Below are 19,054 nucleotides of genomic sequence, written 5' to 3'. Positions count from 1 at the left end.
ACAGCTATTATTACTTGATCAATTAATAATTAGTCAACAGACAACAAATCACCAAACAGTCATTTATCAAACACAAATGCCAAATCTGACAGTTTCTCTTGTTTCTCTATTTTCTATCATGAGAAATTAAATGTCTTTGGGTTTGAAATGACATTTGAACAAAAAAGCCATTTGAAGATGTTACTGTGGGCTTTGGGACATTTTCCTGTGTTTTCTGATATTTTGAAGAAAGGAATATCTTCGCACACTGGTCTTGCTCAGCGTCAGTATAGAGAGCATAGAAAGACTGATACGTTAGGATGATCAATAAATTGTGATGCTGAGAAAGAGCAGTGTGCGGGATGTTCTTCTCTTCAAGACTGAAGGGACACTTTCCAACACATCTACATCTAAGACATTTGGATGTGTGAATATCTTCATCGAGAAAACTGATATTCTAAAGAATTATCTATTGATTGATTAATCTAATAAACAACGGACACATTAATTTATAGTGATATTAATGGTTAGTTGCAGCCCTGAAAGAGATTTACTGTATCTGTAGTTGTGTCTGGCTTAATATGTGGGTGTTGGATACATTTGCAAAGTAAAGATGCGTGACAGAGAGGTGTTGTGAAAGAATTTATAAATGATCAATGGAAGGAGAAAGTTCAACTCGACCTCTTCAGAAGCAGAAATGTTTAAGAGATTTTTTGCTCATTTGTCACACAAGACAAAGACCTTTGTTGTAAGATGAGTAAAATCCATATATTACACAAACAATGTATTTCCCCACTCACTGTTAAAGAAGAATAACTCGTTGTTCCCTTCATTTGTTCAGATGATTCCTAAGATGAACCACATTGAGTACAGTTTGCCACTAATCACATGTCACATGCTGCTTTCTAATATTCTCCTCAGTTATCTGCTGCTTTCATCATCAGCATGATGTTGCCTGCTGAGCAGATCTGTGTGCAGCCTCTGACAGTGTGAAAAAACTGTTCAGATTTCTCATTATCTTAACTCCACTGGAAAAGAGAGTTCAATTAACAAACAGGCTTGTGGTGTCACACCTGAAACTTTACTGTTGGGTTAACTGCTGGATGTTTTGGGGGGAACTAATAGATTAATGAAGTCTTTATGCAGTAGTCAATATTTTACATAGTGGTGATGATTAGCAGGATCAGCTGTGATTGGGAACAGCTTAAAAAATAATTAGGAAAAATAACAGTTGGCAGTCAGTCTGCAAGCAGCCTCTGGTGGCTCCATTTGACTCTACAATCTGAACAAAACAACACAGCTGACACAGCTGAGGTGCACATGAATGCAGTTCTGTCTGTATGACATTGAACTGTGTATGTGGACATGTTCTACACAGGTAACTGGTTTGCAACAAAATCTGCATCACAAGGACGACAGTCCCTATCCAGACACTGAAAGCATCATTTGAGCTTCAGAGGCTGATCTGCAGTGGGTCTGAAAATGATAGGTCCCTAAACCCCCCAGGGTGCAAATCATTTTTCACCCTCTCCATGAAGACCTTTTCCCATACACAATAATTCCAAAAATAAGGCCTGTAAAATAATCAAGACCTTTTACCAAGCCTCAAAACAGCCAGAAAGTACTCTGAAAATTAACACAAATTTAGCCATTTTATCCAGTAAGCAATGAAAAGTCTCAAAGAACGACATGAGCATGTTATTTTCATATCACTGATGTGGGTGAAGTCAGCAGCTCGGCCATAGAGGGACTCCAAAGCCCAGGTTTTAGTCTTGAAACAAAGTCACATCCACTGAGAAATGTTTTCCATGTAGTTCTCCCTAGGTGCACACTGTATTACGCCATGAGTGTGCTTGTGCGCAGTAATACGGTAGTGCAATGGTTGCAATGTAGTACTACGAGACAAAGTGGTGCAAATATTCAGAATAGAGTGTAAACTGATATTTTTTCTGTGGGCAGTGAGTAAAACATGATTTTGCAGATGGCCCCATCTAAAGCAGCACATCACTCAGCTTCTGTGCCAGTGCTCCTGCTGCTTCTCTAAACTGGCAGCACATTGATCTGAATCTACTACAGTTAATACACTGACTATAGAGAAGTACCTCACACAACCCCACGTCAAATAACCCGAACTATCACTTTAGTACATCCGCTGTTCATCACTGTCAGTTTAACAACAGTCTGCCCATGATACTGAGTGTATGCAAGGATATTTTAGCCTGACGCTGACACATGAGTGAGGGTCAAGAGGTCACCAAAATCATTTGCATTTATCCTCCAGAGGTCATGAATGTTCAACCAAATATTATGGCAATCTCATCAGTGCCTACCTCGCTCACACATCTGACTAAAGTGATAGAGAGACCAACCCACATTGGCATCCTTAGGTTACAAAACTAATATGGCAACAATCAGCAAGGACTGAAACGTCCACACAGCTCATCACTTTGTTTCAAATGGCAATATATCGTAAAAACTCCTGTGTTTCCTCAGAGCAGCTCGCTCTGTGGATCCTCTGTCTGTATATAACACTGAAACAGTAGAGTGATACGTCCTGAATGAAAATGGTCTTTTGTGCCACTTCACTCTGTTAAAAGAACAAAACTACAGCAATACATACAGAAAACCAACAGAAGGCTGCCACCACTGCACAGCTGTATGTCTTGTACTTACATCCCACCATCATCATGGCCACAGAGAAGATCTTCTCTCCGTCCGTGGTGGGGGCGATGTTGCCGAAGCCGATGGTTGTCAGGCTGGTCATGGTGAAATACAGAGAGGTGATGTACAGAGAGTCCTTGCCGGGGCCGCCCTCCCACTGGCCCGAACCGCTGGCGTTGTAGCGGTAAGGCGATCCGATGCTGATGGCCAGCTGGTAGAGCCAGCTGTCCATTTTGATGGTGTTGGTGGCCTCATCAATGACCTCGTAGTCCCCAATGCTGTACCTAATGAGGACAAAACCAGAATGTTAGTGTGTTTAGCTTGACTGCACAGCTCGACCAAGGTGATACATGTGGCTGACATAAATGAAGCTTATATTAGGAACCAGGAGACAGGGTTGCCTGACTGGTGGAGCAGAGGACAAAACTCACCTGAAAAAAATCTCTGCCTCTAATTTCTCCGTAATTTGCTTTTAGTATGTATGAGTATGTGATGGGCCACTTGAGCAAACCTTAAATATGATTATCAAAACCATTAATCATTAATGTTAGAGCTTCACTTTGCTCTGTCAAAGCTCATATTCAGTTATTTTAGCCTGTAAGGTAGCTAGCATTATTCACTTTCATCTTTATACAAAGTTATTGAAGCTTTGAAAGTGTAAAATCAAGGATAAAGAGAGAATTAAAATGAGTAGTAATGCATCATAAGAATATTGCAGTTGTGTTTAATGTTCGTGAGTAATTTATTTTCAATTAAGGGATGAATTGAAAAGGGATTCTGTGTTTTGGGAGAGCAGAAATTATTTATATAAAAAAAATCCTCGTTTGCCATAGGGTATAAATAAATGAGCATATCACTCGATTTTGTATGACTTGGAGGAAACTGAACAAAGCTTGTAGTCAGCAGAAGAGCAGCATATACTTTGATGGGGAGGGCAGAGGCAATGTTTAGCATACATAACCAATTAGGAACAGTTAGGAAAATGGGTAAATTCCCAGCAGCCAGCAGGAGCCTTTGAATGGCACTAAACTGTGAGGAAATTAGGAAAAGTTCCCTAAGTGACTGTAAACATCATAAAAAACAAAACAAAAGAAAAACAGTGTACCAGATGCAGGCGAGCCAGTGGGCCACCAGTCCAAACACACAGACCAGCAGGACCAGAACGGCAGCACCGTACTCCAGGTAGTGGTCCAGTTTCCTGGCCACCCGCCCCAGGCGCAGCAGGCGCACCACCTTCAGAGAGCTAAACAGACTGCTGATGCCCTGAGGAGGGGGGAGAGAGAAGGGAGGGATAGATGGAAAATGTTTCGGAGGGAGAGAAGAAAATGAAAGTGGAGTAGAAAAGGAGCAACAGAACAGAAGAGAGGAGAAAAGGTGGAGAGTTGAGAGAAGAGGCAGGTGAAGAAAGGGAAAAGGGGTGAGGGCAGGTAAAGGGAGGGAGGAGGAGGAAGAGGAGAAGAAAGGGGATTTACCATCAAAAACAATGGGTCATTGGTTTCAGAGAGAAGAGACAAAAGCAGCTTCCTATCTTTAGCTGATAACCATTAGCTAACTGGAATGAAAACTGTTTCTAGTAGATTTTATCACCTGTAGCTAGATAGCTAATTAAGCTAACAGTAGTTCCATGAGTTTTTCTGAAAACTCCATCTCCTAACAGCAGGTTGTGTTTTACTTTTGCAAGAGAGAAGACTTCTAGGATGAGGCCTGACCAATGATTTTGGCAAACGTAAAATTATCTTGGATAAATTAGACTGGGTGCTGAAGTGACAAGTGGACTGAGCCGCTAACGTTAGCCTCAACGTTACCCTCCAGGCCTGGCTCCCACACTGTGAACGTTTTAGTCCTGGATAGTGTTTTTTCTAACACAACAATGACCCCAACAAAATATAGTTAATGATATGATGCTAACTCTTAGTCTTGGAAGTAACGCTTATGCTATAGGTGACTATTTTGAACGCTTTGTTATTTAGCTATTCACTGCTCAAGAGAGAGGTTTAGCAAAGTGTCAATCACTCGATGTAAGCAAATAGAAAGAAGGTTTAAAATATATCATGTTTTAAAAAAAAAAAAAAACACAAACACAAACTTTTAAAAAAGCAAATTACATTTATAGTTCAGGCTCAAATGCTTCCCTAAAACACTAAACTTCAAGTAATTTGGAGGCTCCTATCACCTTGTTGCATTTGCAATAATACACTACAATTTAATAACAGAAGCAAAGCTCTGTAAACATAGTTTTAATTGCTGTGGGCAGCAGCAATTAAAACTTATTTCAAAAGTTTGTTAGAGACATAAATGGTTATGTAAGAGCTACACAAGTGGGGGGAAATAAATTAGAGAGTAAAGGAATACAACAACAGCAACAGTTTGTTTTCAGTCCATCCACAAATGAGCAGCTCCATTCAGAAAAATGCTTCATATTTATCTCTGAGAATCACACTAGCAATACTTGAAACTAACAAATGAGGGTCTCTGCAAAAACAGAAAGGACAATACCTTTCAAAATTATTTCTAAATTATATTTTGTTAATGATATGCAGCTCTAAGCTCAAGGGGGAAGTAAAAAATGTCTGTTCATATTGACAAGTACGGCAACATACAGTGCACTGTAAGTCAAAGAGTTGAGTGTAAAACGATGGACACTTCTCTCCCTAAACTGCCGCCATGTTGGATATGTCACTGAAGAGGATGGACCATTAACGTTTATTTAATGTGACAAACAAAAGCACATTGTGCACAAACAAAACTTAATAAAAACAAAAACCAAATCTCAAAACATTATTACTATGGCTACAAACAAAGCCACCAACATTAAAGTGCAGTGTAGCGTCTCTACTACATTTCTTATCACATTTGGGAGTGATAAGAGGAGGACACAGTGCCTAAAATGCATAAACCAACAAGTGGTTTTGGTTGCACAAAGACTCTGTGGACAAAGCCAAATATGATGCGAACACAGACACAACCACCGACGCGTCTGAAAGCCAAAAGGTCCGTCTAAAAGCACAAACATGGCTGCAGGGGATGTACTCAGCATACACACCCACAATAAAATTAATGTTTGTTATGCTTAAGAGTAAATAATTCCCACCTGTTGAACACTTTAAAAGCTTTCTCTTTAGGTAGATTTACTTACAGTCTAAGTACTTTGCATAAGTTATATTCTTTTTACACATTGTGGAGATCATATGTATCGTATATCCTGTCCTATCACAGAGCAAGAAATTAACTCTCTCACATTTCCTGTATATTGTGTAAAATAACAGTTTTAAGGCTGCAGTCTTCATCAAATTAAAAATTCCCAATGTTTTTTTTCATAATTTACACATTTCTCTATAATTCAACCTGATGTATCTGATATCTGTGGAAACTTTGTCATCTTCACAAGAATTCTTTTTAAAAAAAGGCTTCAAGTTTAAACAGAGCTTATGGGCACAGCATGAATTTGTAATGACAGATTAATCAAAGGCTCTGCAGGTACTGAAGTGGGTGATTATTCTCCTTTTCAGTGAAAACCTTGCTTCAGTATTTTACTACTTGTTTCATGGAATAACATCATTTTAACAGATTATATAGCTGCAAAGGCTCAAAAGCTATAAGATGAAAACTAGAGGTCAGGATTGATTCAGAAATTAAAATATCTCACATACGTAGGTACAGAAAAGTAAGACTGTAACTTATTGTCATTATTTTTTTAATATAGTAGTTATTTTTAATTTATTTTTCAACTGGAAAATGTCAAACTCAGTTCAGATCTTGGTCACAGTTTTTAATGGTCCCATATTTTACACTTTTCCAGTGTCTTATTTGAAGTGTTGATCCATAGGAAGATATTTGTGGATTTAAGAGCTAAAAATCATCTCAGTGTAGTTTTACATCGGTTTCTCTCCAGAGCCTCTCTTTTGATTGGCTGACTATTTGAGTGATCTAATTAAAAAAAAAAGCAGATTTCAGGTAAACACTCAGAGAAACCACTTTCTGCAAGGATGGGTGGTGGGTCCAGGTGGGTGGGGCTTGGGGCGTGGCTGAGGGTGGTGATTGCTTTGTTGTGACATCACAAAGTTACGGAAGTCTTGTTTTCACAAGGCTCGTTTTAAGGCTCAGTTTCTGAATACAGGCTGTGTGTATGTCTCTGTGGACTCAGCGCTTTGATACTTTCACAGTATTAATATAGAACCTGGACCTGCTTTATAATCAAAGAAGACATTGACATCTACCGTTATACTATATGGGACATTTAATAAAGAAACTAAAAGACAAAAATCCAGGATCGGGCAGGTTCTAACACACACACTTAAAGAACAAATAAAGAACAAATATACTTTAAATGCACCACAGTCCATAGTCTCTTGAGTACTTTTTCAATGCTTCATTAACTGGCCCATGTCCTCAGAGGGCCTGGCTCTTCATAGCCTGTTCTATATCACAAACTTCCTAAACACAGTCGGCGGAGACATAGAGAGGGAAAGAGAGAGAGAGAGAGAGAGAGAGAGGGGCTCAAAATAAACAAAACTGATTTTTTTTATTTCAACAACAGGAGCAGCAGCCAGGACCCCGAGGCGTCAGCACGCTTTGCACAATCCGGTTTAACACAATTAACAAAGCGGAGCGTTCAGAGCAGCAGGGGCCAACACTGTAAAACCTGAAGCTAGACATTACCAAATATATATACACCAACATTAACAAAAAAATAATAATAATTTTCTCATTTTGGAGCAGAGAGAGTAAAAAGTAGATGAAAGCCAGCCGGGTTATCTAATGATATAGGCCATGATGTTATGTAATAAAGCGGGAGGCTGCTGAAGGAAGAGGAGAGTTGCTCTCTGCAGTTTGCTTCGAGCCTTCATGTCCACCCTGACGTTCATTTTCAGCCTGAACGTCTGACATCTTCAGCTGCAAAGCAGCTCCATTCAGCTCTCATTCCTCTTTTTCTTTTTTTTAACCCAGTAACAGACCTGAGCTTCTCTCTCCTGCCCCACACTGAGACATCATTTCACGTGTGGTTTAAAAACTTTTCAGTTTCCATATTCATGTACTTTAATTAAGAGTTTCCTGACTCTGTCCTCATGTTTTGCAGTGTTCAGCTCCTCCTTTCCGCTCCATCTTAGTTTCAGTCTTAATAAAAAGCTGAAACATGTTCCTGGGGCTTTCTGTCTATTTTCTAAGAACATGAATAAAACTATTATTACCTACAGCTCCCATAAGGTTCCCAACATGCCATTGGCCAAGTGAGCCAATTTTATTACGACTAATCACACACCAGACTCCACTTACATATCAGGGGATTTAAAGTGAAGTGTTACCATTTTATTTTGGCTAAAATTATGAAATGTTAAAATTTTACTTTGCATTACAGTAGTTTACCCACTGAGTTAGAGATATTACAGGAAAAGCTCAAAGACAAACATTGTTAGTGACCACATTAGTAAGCAATAGTACTAGTAAACAATGGATGCAATGGGACATTTAAAACACCACATAAAAGAACATTTACTTCAGTCACAATAATCAGTATTGGCTACAGAGTCTTTCCAGTTAGATTATTGGGTCAGATGCTTCAAATGTGCCTGATTAGAAGTAATTCAGCAGTTAATTACCGAGGAAAACGAATCAAGACCAGGTTGTGGAGTTAAACTGTCTGTTCGAAAGGAGGCTGTTTACTTAAGTTATTTATTTTGCATATACAAACAGAATATAGAACAACAATATCTTCAACAAACATTTTACCAGGAGCATGGTGGATGTGACAAAATAATCTCAAGTCAAAGAACCACTTACTTCTACTTACTACTTTAAACCACACCTCACAGTCCTCACAGAGTTGGCTGATGTGTCAGGTGAGGTTGAAAGCTCAGGAAAAACCCGTAATGTCATTTGAGTTGATTATTTTGTCAAGCCTTTTCACTTTAACAACAGTCTCTCCTCACAAATATTTTTCCCTGATTCAGCTCGAGCTGGTTCTTCACTTTCAGCCTCTCTTTCCTGTCAAAGGCGAGGAGCGAGCAGCTTCACACCCGGCCCAATTTTAGACACAGTTCTTGTCACAGCGGCGCTCCTGCCACCTATTACAGTATCTCCAGTCCCACTGAGGATGTGTCAGATTGGATATTCTATATACAGTATTTCTCATAGTCAACAAAAGCCATGAAAAGACCAAAACTAACAATGTGTTAGTCTGTCTCTCAACACCTTCTAGCTTCCCCACCCTGTCTGTGGCTCTCAGCTCCAAGACCACTACTGAGGATGTAAACCTTTTAAAACTGATCACAGGTATATGGTTTAATTTTTTATTTTCCTAAAACTGCTGAACACTGTAGTTTCAAAAAAAAAAAAAAACTTGTTGGGGAGTATTTTCACCAGCAGATTAGACTCTTGGTTTCAAGTTGTTCTAAACCCTTGAGTCAGATTCAACCAGTCAGGTTTCTGACCTCAACTGGACAAAGGTTTTGACTGCACCTTCACTCTTGCTGCAGATTCTTTTTTTCCCTCTCTCTGATGCCACAAGCCCCAGCCAGCCCTCCTCCGTCCTCCCAAGCCCTCCCTGCCTCTCTCCGGCTGCAGCTTCAAAGGCCTCCCCTGGGACTCGGACGGTTCCCAGCTCATATGTAAATGCTTCTAAATTAAGAAGCCGCAGAATAGAGCAACACCAATGAAAAGAGCACGAGTCAAGAGCACACAGCGCATGTAAAATCATGGCTTATAAGCACCTGTTTATCAAAACAGAGCCTGGCGAGGGGATATGGTGTGAAATTACATGTCCACCGGGAAGCTCATTTCACAGCACCGACTCTTTCTCTCATTATTTTCAAAGCAGAGGACGCACCGTCACGTGTTCCTGACAGCACTGGGAGCTTAACGCCAAAGAACGCCATGCTTCAATTCAGTTTTCAATTGTCACTTCACACCAAGAGGAGCCAAATGCAAAACCTTTCCTGAGCGGCAAAGACTAAAAAGTAAAGGTTTCTTTGTGTACAGGTTTTAATCCTTTCAACGTTTGAACCAGGAGGATAAACGTCAAACTGAATATGTTTTACCATAGAATACATTTGGTTTAATATCTTTCCACAATGTTTTTCTCCCTTTGATTCAAGCAAGACATAAAGTATAAACTATTTGTGGAGACAAAATCAAGTCAGAAACAGACTGTTATATGTTGAATCAGATTAAGTCAGCAGCAAAAACAATGAGTTTTGTTTTTCATTGGTTTCCGCCTTCCACTCCAAAAAATCTCTCTATTCATACACATTTTCCTTGGTCCTTTTATTTCATGTTTCCATCCACCTATTCAAAATGTCTGCGCTATGCTAGATTCACACAGTGTCGCCTAAATAGCAAGAATGATTAAAAGCATCCTCTTAGAATACATTATCCCAACATGGTTACCAACACTGCTATAGCTCTGATAAGCATGTGCTAGTGTCGTACTCTATGACAAAACAAACAACAAAACAAATAGACATAAAAGTTGGATGGTGTGATATTTCCATCGCACCTTCCATTCCTCCTTCATCCACATCTACTTTCTAACTGTCTGCATCCTTCTCTTCTACAATTTCCCTTTCTTTAACATTCATTCCTTCATCCAACAACTATTCCTTTAAATTTTATTAAGGCAACGCTTTCATCCATTCATCTCTTTTTCTGATTCCTCTATCTCTCCATCTTCCTGCCTCTGTAATCCTCTGTCACTCCTTTACGGTACGCCCACCTTTCCATGATTCCTCCTTCCTCCTTCCCTCAATTCCTCCCTCTCTCAGTGGAAACACGCAGAGTGTTAATATCCCACCCCTGACTGCACGCCGCACAGCTTCCCCCTGGCTCTGTCAGCTTGGCGGGCCGTGGTGGCGGCAACATGCACGCCACGCAGAAAGGTCAGCCTGGATTAGAACTTTCTGAGCCGCCGCGGCGCCTGCAGACGCACGCTGTGAGCTCCCATCATCCTGCCGGGCTCCTCTGCGACAGCAGGTGGCTTCAGGACCTGCAGGGGCTTCCTCCCTGCCTGACTCCAACACTCACCCTCCCCACCTCAACACACACACACACACACACACACACACACACACACACACACACAGACTCCTAACACCACCTCTGCTGTAACCTGAGGGAGCATCAGCACAGCTCCTCATGAGAATGTTACATCATCATTTTTTGCGGTTGTTTTACTGATGTAGCCGGGCTACTTCACTTCTTTTGTTGATGTTACTTCTGACCTGTGTGCATCTTCATGTAGGTGTTGCTCTTGTAGAAATAGAAGAAAAACTGTATTTCCAAAATGTCAACAGGAACAAACACAAAGAAAGAGAGAGAGAAAGAAAAAGAAAGTTCTTGTTCTCATAGTTTATTATTACCATATTTTCTATTGGTTAGGAAAATATTTTACTCATCAACTGAATTGCTGAGGTCTGTGGATGTGACATGTTGTAGAGTTTTGGATTGACTAACTGAATGTGCAGCCAAGCAGATTAAATGATTATTTTTCATTTAAATCTTTATCTTTATATAGATTTCAGGCTCTGCTTCCAGTTTGTTAAAAAGACAGATGTACTGTTTTAGTCATGCTGTCCTGTCTTGCGCCGTGATAGTCTCCCTCAGACTTTCTTGCACTCACAACAAGGTGACCATTGTACACTGTGGATCCTCTACAGAGAGGTAACTCTTTGATCACTACAGGAGCAGGATTTAGTGGCACTTTAATGAGAGCTTGTTTACTGGAATACTGTCGATACAATGAGAAACTTTTGCCACTATCCCAGTGTACAAGCTGTAAACAAATGAACGTTTTCATATTATCACATCCACTTGTTTGGAAGTGAACAGGAAAGTGAACACACCTAAATGCCAAATTCAATATGGAAAACTGTAACATGTCTGTGCATAAAACACTGTAGTGTACAATATGTACAATATGTTAAACCTGGAGGCAGCTGTTCAAGATCGAACACATTTAATTCAGTTTAGTTCAAAAGTTGTAGTGTCAAACTATATTTACTCACAATGTGCTGAAATAATCATTAGATTAACATAACTTTTCTGTGTATTTGTCCTGGACGAATAAACTCACAAAATAAAATAAACAACTGTTTTGATTAATGCAGTCCATAAAACACTCAATAAGTCATTTATCAAGCAAAAATGCAAAAAACATTGATTTTTTTCAACTTCTCAATATCAGGCTTTGCAAATCTTTCCAGTTTTATATTTTTGAGACTATAATTGATTTTTTTTAGTTTATTCAGAAAAACCAGTAACTTGAATCACGTTGGCCTATTTTCTGACACCTTACACAGAGTAATGAGGACTAATCAGTTAATCAAAGATTAATGAATAATTTAATTAATAGCTAGCTGCAGCCTTAGCTGTACCATCAAAATTACCAACACTGCTGAGTAAAGTGTTCCCATCACTGACAGTAATTTTGGCCATAAACAAGACCCAACTCTTCACTGAAGCAGATCGTCAGAAAGTCAGAAACATGAGGTTCAGTTTACAGGAATGACTTGTATGGTCCTCCCATGGTCATGGTCATGAATATGTAGGTGTGTATGTGTGTGAATGTTGCTGGAAGCACCTGCATGTGACCAGCTTGGCACGGCTCAGCGGTGTCTTGAAACCTACATTAAAATGCAACTAAAAATACTTCCTGCCTGCTTCAGCCATCAGACACAGCAACAGTCTGTAAAGAGCCTATAATAATCTCAGCTTTTTTCTTTCACACTGCACCTTAAGCCGCCCACACACTGTCCTCAGTCAGCATCCATCCATTCCCCCAGCCTGCTAATTCGGGGAAGCAGCAACAAAAACGTCAATTAAGCAAAGAGGGGAAGAGAGACTCTAGCTGCGTCCTCTTTAGTGGTTGGAAATTTACGTGCCATTGATTTCCTCTCAGCCCGTCTCCCCCGCTTGCTGCCGGCTGATGGTTAACAGACAGCAACAGAAAACTCCACGCAGCGGGACCTCATCGAATTCATCAGCGACCGGCAGCAAGAGGCCAGAGGACGAGAGACACCTGGACCAAGACGCAGCACCACATCAGACATTTATTGAATGATTGATTCTGAATATAATACACCATTCAGACTGATGAAGGACACAGCAGGGGAGCAGCAGGAGGGCAGACACAAACACAAACAGCAACATACTGGGCCGCAGGTTTAAGACTGAATGAGACATATGGGCTCAATATTGGTCTTTAATTAAATATCAATATTTGAGCTGCTCATGCTACAATAAAAAAGTGTGTAAACCCTGTAGTGTAGTGTGGAGTCTTCTTTAATTCACTCAATAATATTTTCTGTAACTTAAAAGCAGTAATGTATCCCAGGAGCGCCGTTATGCCTTTGAGCCCTTCACAGCCTGTTAATCAGTGTTGCAGGATATAATTTACCCATGTTTAACTTTACACCAAGCCCATGGGAAATATTTGTTTCTGACTGTTTTGGAAACAGTTTAACTACTGTTCTATATCGATGCTCAGGGTATATCAAACTGCAAGGTAAGCATAGAAGCAATGCTCATATTTTACACAAACCCACCAGTTAGCTCTCACTGAAAACTGTGGAAGAAACCAGCACCCTTCTTCACATCTAATCTGTTATTTTCCGATATGGACACACCCTGTCAAGCAATTTGCGTTCTATGTCTATGTATGAGGAAAAACAACTATTTTCAGATCAAAATGTGATGTCTAACACTTTGGTTTATGACCAACTACCTGTAAAACAATATTCCCATCATCCTCAGCTGTACTTATACTAGTACTAATCAGCAAATGCCAGCACATGGATCACTTTTTTATTTGAGTGTATAAATTGTCTAAAAGTCTGTGACAAGATGGCACGCCCTGCCCCAGTACCCTGACCCGGCCACGAGTCCACGTACCTGGATCTAGCCTACAAGGGATGGATGGATAGACAGAGGGACAGATGGATGGATGGGGCAAATTCTGTATGGAGTTTGCATGTGTCCTAGTAGGTTTAGGTTAATTGGCAACTCTAAATTGCCCGTAGGTGTGAATGGTTGTTTGTCTCTATATGTAAGCCCTGTGATAGACTGGTGACCTGTCCAGGGTGTACCCCGCCCTCGCCCAATGTCAGATGGGATTGGCTCCAGCCCCCTTGCTTCACTAAAAACCAACAACACCCCTTTTCATTTCTTTAGAGGTAAAGACATGGTGTAGAAGTAGGTGTGCATACTGTATCTAATAACTGTTATTTCCTTGGTCATTGTAGAACGATCCCCTTAAATACAACAACCTACTTGTCACAAAATCCTATTTTAACAAAGTTATCAAAGCCAGAAACTGCCAACACAACACTATGTTGTGACTTTCAGAGCTGCTAAGAATTTTTTTTTAAAAAGTCACCAGTTTGTGTGTCAGAGTTTTAGTGTGTTGTGTTGGTGTTAATGTTGTTCCAGACAAGAATACACTGCTGAGGGAGGTGTGGGATCATTTCTTGGCATTAAAAATGAAAAGATGTTGAAAATTCAGCTACTGGCAGCTCAAATACTGGTATTACTATTATCATTATTATTATAATGATTATTATTATTACTGCTGTTCAAAAACTCCTGTGATTAAACCCCCACTTGCAGACGCACAACTCAATAATGGACGTCAGTGCACAAACACAAACCCACAGTGCAGTGTGTGTTCACATGCACGTGCCTGCAGATACACAAATGTGTGTTTTTCCACCAACAAAAAATACACACCCACTCACGAAAAGATGAAATACTCAAATATAAAACTAAGAAATGCACGAGCACAATATAAGTAGATGTCACTTGTTCTTTTTTCTTCATTTCACAGTCAGTAGACGGCTCCTTCCACTCAGACTGAGGTCTAATTAATTCTGTGGGAAACCAAGTGGAAAATCACCTCTAATGGACTTGAGGCCATATTGATATAACTCCTCGATATCTGACGGGTGTAAATGGCCGTGAAAAATACTCAGAACAGGCCTGATCTCCTTATGGAAAATCATCCAGAAATCAAACAGAGAGGTTCAGCATCTAAAAACTCTCATTCCCAAAGGCAGAGATATCCAACACTATCTTCTCAAACTAATTAGACTCCGAATTTGCTTAAGTGCGATGTGAAAGTTTGTGAGATACACTGTGACATTAGGTTTTTCTACCAATGTCAAAATCTGGTGAATGTCCTCTTCTGTGTATCCCTGAGGCCAAACAGCTGATGAAGCCATTATTCGATCAATATCAGCTTTTGTTCTTCAGCCTGAAGAGGCTCACTTAAGTCACAATGGAAAATCATAACCGCAATCCCACCATCATTATACTTGGTCCCAGTTCAGTTCTACATGTTAGCAGATTTAAATACACCCACGTGGCTTTACAGACATCAGGGTACTGACTTTTAAATATTTCAATATTGAATTTCAAGCTATTACAGCAGGAGCTACTGAAAGACGACTGGAAATTAACTGTTTTTAGAAATTCAAATTTCTCTCCTCTCTCCCAAGCAAACTGTGATCCATCATCATCTCATTCAGAATAAAAAGCGATGCTAACATTCGCACTTAAGTACAGCTGGGGCTCATGGAAAGGTCATTAGCTTTGGAGGTATATGATCAAGTGTTGGACAAATTTTGATTTTGACCTGATGACACTAGATGAAGATGCATATTAATGCTAATGTCTGTATAATGAAAACTCAATGAAGACATTATAAAAAAAAATTTTAAAAAAAGACCTTGAGAAGAATGTAACTGTCTGTGCCAAATTTACTTTCAAAGGTATCAGGACATTTTACTTTACATTTTTACTCCAACCAAAAATATTTGTTCTGCTCGTGGCGCTAAATGAAAAGTCATCCAAGTCATTAAGATACAACATCTGCCACTCATGATTGTCTGAAACAAATTTTATCACAATCCATAAGAGGACAATCTGGACCAACCAAAGCAGTCGACTACACAACACCGACACCGTCAACCCTGCAGCCACACTGATAACATTTCGGTTACATCACCAGCAGTACTGCAACTCCCAGCATGTGTAGTTCCTGAAGTCAACTAAACAATATATAGTTGTCTTCTAAACTTCCTTGCTGCCCCACAAAAGTCACTTCTCCATTTCTTCTGCCAGGAACATTGTCTCTGAGGGAGGGGACCAGTTTGACAAATCATATTCAAACTCTTTCCTGCTCTGTCCTCTGTCCTACCTTTCAACCACCAAACCAAATCTCAAATCTGTCATTTACACCTGCCTGAGATTCAATCACAATGTGAGCCGGATCACCTCCAGATGAGGCCCGGTCGATTTGATAGCATTCTGACGCATTCGCACCTGCAATAAATGCGTTTGTCTAGATGTCTTATCTGGATGAGGAAACAGACTCTATGTTAATACAAGGTGTAAAACAAACCTCCACTGTGACTCAGATGAGGCCAGCAGCTGGAAACTGCACCAATCAGCAAACTGGAGGAAATGGTTGAGATGATGATTCATCCCCTCTTGAGACTACTTACAGTAATCTAGGCACTCAAGATAGAACACGAAACTTCGTTATGAACTGTCATGAACAGCATTGGCCTTGATTCATTCAGAAGCTGATTTTCATACATGAGTTTAATTTAGTTTGATGTTTTCTAGAGTAATAATCTAAAGGCCAAGTGGTGTTTGAACAGTGAAGTGCTGGGAAAAGGTTTTACAGGCAAGGGATCTCGCAGTACTTACTGTATGTTTTTGTCAACAGCAATGTCAACTTCATGTAGCCATAGAGACCTTTCACATAGCAGATATTTTGATTTGTAATAGCAGGAAAATCACAGGTGCAACTGAAGCTTTAGTGATGTCCCTCACTTGCAAGTTGCTTTGAATAAAAGCATCTGCTAAATGAGTAAATGTAACATAAATGCAATTAGGAGCAGTCCATTGAAACAGTGACACAGAATCATTTGTGGTTATATTCGGATATAAACGCACTCCACCTGCTGAACACCACTCTGTAATCAGCCCGACGTCTCTGTTCCAGGACAGAAGTCTCTAAAGCTGATCAACCATTTACAGGTTATGTTGAGAGATTGTGAGCTGCAGGGGCAGAGCTTGATGAGACTAGTCATGGCCTCTTGAATAGTTTCCCCTTCGTGCACACCTGTCTCACAACACAGAAAACCATTCAGAAAAAAACTAAATTGTACCTCGTCCACATTCTCAAAGGCGTTGATGATGTCGTAAGGAAGGCAGGACAGCAGGTCGATGACGAACCAGGTCTTCAGGTAGTTCATGCGGATGAGCTTGGGATCAGAGATCACCTCTCCGCCGGGCCCCACGAACGTGGTGTGGAAGTTGAGGACGATGTCCACCAGGAAAATGACGTCCACCACGCTGTCCAGCACCAGCCACACAATGTTGTTCTGCTTCGTCTTGAAGGAGACGTTGTAGGGCACCATGATGGCCGTGTAGAAGGTGAGGATGAGGATCACCCAGTCCCAGGTGGTCTTGAAGGTGCAGTAGTGTAGGATTATGTGGGGAGGCGTCTTGGGGGCCTCCTGTTTGTACTGGGGGAGGATGTCAGAGTTGAGCTGCAAAACCTGGAGATGAGACAGAGCAAAGAACCTTGACTCAGTAAAACTTTTTATGACAGTTTGTTGTTCCCTGTAATGAACACACACTAAAACTTATTATTAATGTAGATATATCATGTTCATTAGATGATTCGTTGGGAAATTCATTGTAGAAATGCACTGACCATTTCAATTACATCTTTAAATCCACACTTTAATAGACTTGTCTATGAAGCTGCTAACTTTTGAATCTCATTTACTCACTCATGTTTATTTTCATCTGATCTTATTTTGATCATGTATTTTACAAGTTTTGTTTTTTAATTATTTTCAAACATTTTGCAAAATCCACTTTTAAATAAATGCTAATTTTCTACCAATGAATATGTATCATTGTTTCCATCCATACTTATTTCTGATTGTAATTTGAAACATTTATCTATGTATGTTTAATTTTAAAATATATGTGTTCATAGGATATTTTTACTTTGTATATATTAATTTTACTATGTAGCATCTTGGGCATAAAAGTTCCCTCTAGATGCATAATGGTCTCATCTTATCTTTATATGTTATGACAATTACTAAGAAACAAAAAGCATATCATGTGATCAGTCAGTTGATCAATCACTTTCAAAAGAAGGCTGGTTTCAAAAAAAAGAAAAAGAAAAAGAAACAAGATAAAAACACAAAGCACCTGAACACATCATATGATTAAAAATAGAAATGGGTATGTAAGTTAAAAATAAGTTAAATTATGAATAAATGATAAAATACATCAACAAACAGGACTCAGTTAATCTTAAACAGAACAAAATAAAAACAAACAGATTCATTCCATCACTGTATGTCTGCTATAATTATTCAAATTTAAAAAAAAACTTCACACATTCAAAGATGTTCAAAAAGAAATAAAACTTGTATCTTCAAACAGTTCAACTCTCACTGCTTCACACGTCTCCTAGACTCAACAAATTAAAACTTTATCTATGTGATCTTATTTCATTCGTCATGATTTCTGGCCTAGTTTTCACACTGTACCGCTGTAAAACTGAGACCAATAATAATGAACCTCCTTTTTTATCTCATTGCCAAGGCTTTCAAATTACAGATATTGTCTTTACTGAGATACTGTTTATAATACATTTCATTTGTCAAATTAAAAACAAGTCTGCAGCTCTTTGGGTGTATCACTGTATCCTGAAATATATATTGTAAATGTTCTGCATGTATATAGATTAAGTTTTTCTTCTTCTTTAAGACTGTTTTGTATTTATTGTAGGTTTACACATACTATGCACAATTTAAACTTTTCCCTTTCATCTGAGCAATGATATATTGATTAATCCTAATATACTTTACTGTTGTAGACTAAAAAGTTAGGATTATTCTGTCTTTTATATTCCTAATAGTCAATTATATGTATAACAGAAGCCTGAGGAAGAGGGTTATACATTTTTACATTCCTATTTCACCGTCTAAATGCACTTTAACTGTTTTGAAAGGGTGAAAGAGCACAGACTAGAAAGGAAAACTGAAGGGGAGAGAGATGGAATTAAATTAGTGAGATATGTGGAAAAGATTAAGTAGAATAATGTGAACTGAAATCTTCTGTTTTGTTTTTTAGTCTAGTTATAATTACCCCCTGCTGCTAGGTGTGTGGGGGACAACAGTGCAAGAAAAGTATATTAAATTTGAATATCTAAATTTTCCTCTCCTTTTTTCCATCTGTATTCATCTTTTTCTGCAGCACTCTCTGTGACAAAACCACATTATGAATAAATTTGGCTTGAAATGAGACAGAGACAGAGGAGGAGTGAAATGAGAAAAAGAAATATCAGATGAAAGGGAGAGACACGTTGACCAAAAGGGATAAGAAAATTTTT

The 19,054-nt window shown here is 39.3% G+C and overlaps 1 protein-coding gene across 1 annotated transcript in view; it reads right to left on the bottom strand.

The window, feature by feature from the left end:
* Positions 1–19,054, bottom strand: part of kcnh5b (potassium voltage-gated channel, subfamily H (eag-related), member 5b) — a 127,408-nt gene that overhangs the window by 82,199 nt on the left and 26,155 nt on the right. The window contains exons 6-8 of the mRNA XM_023405307.2: positions 16,803–17,195; positions 3,746–3,903; positions 2,653–2,924 (exon numbers count right to left, since the gene is read on the bottom strand). Of these exons, the coding sequence (XP_023261075.1) occupies positions 2,653–2,924; positions 3,746–3,903; positions 16,803–17,195 (823 nt within the window). The remainder of the gene's footprint in view (positions 1–2,652; positions 2,925–3,745; positions 3,904–16,802; positions 17,196–19,054) is intronic.

This window comes from Seriola lalandi, unplaced genomic scaffold, assembly GCF_002814215.2.
Source record: "Seriola lalandi dorsalis isolate HSWRI2012SDOR001 ecotype SW California unplaced genomic scaffold, Sedor1 jcf7180002054271, whole genome shotgun sequence".
Lineage (NCBI taxonomy): Eukaryota > Metazoa > Chordata > Actinopteri > Carangiformes > Carangidae > Seriola > Seriola lalandi.
Note: the sequence above shows the minus strand (reverse complement) of the source record. Positions and strands in the feature narration are given on the sequence as shown.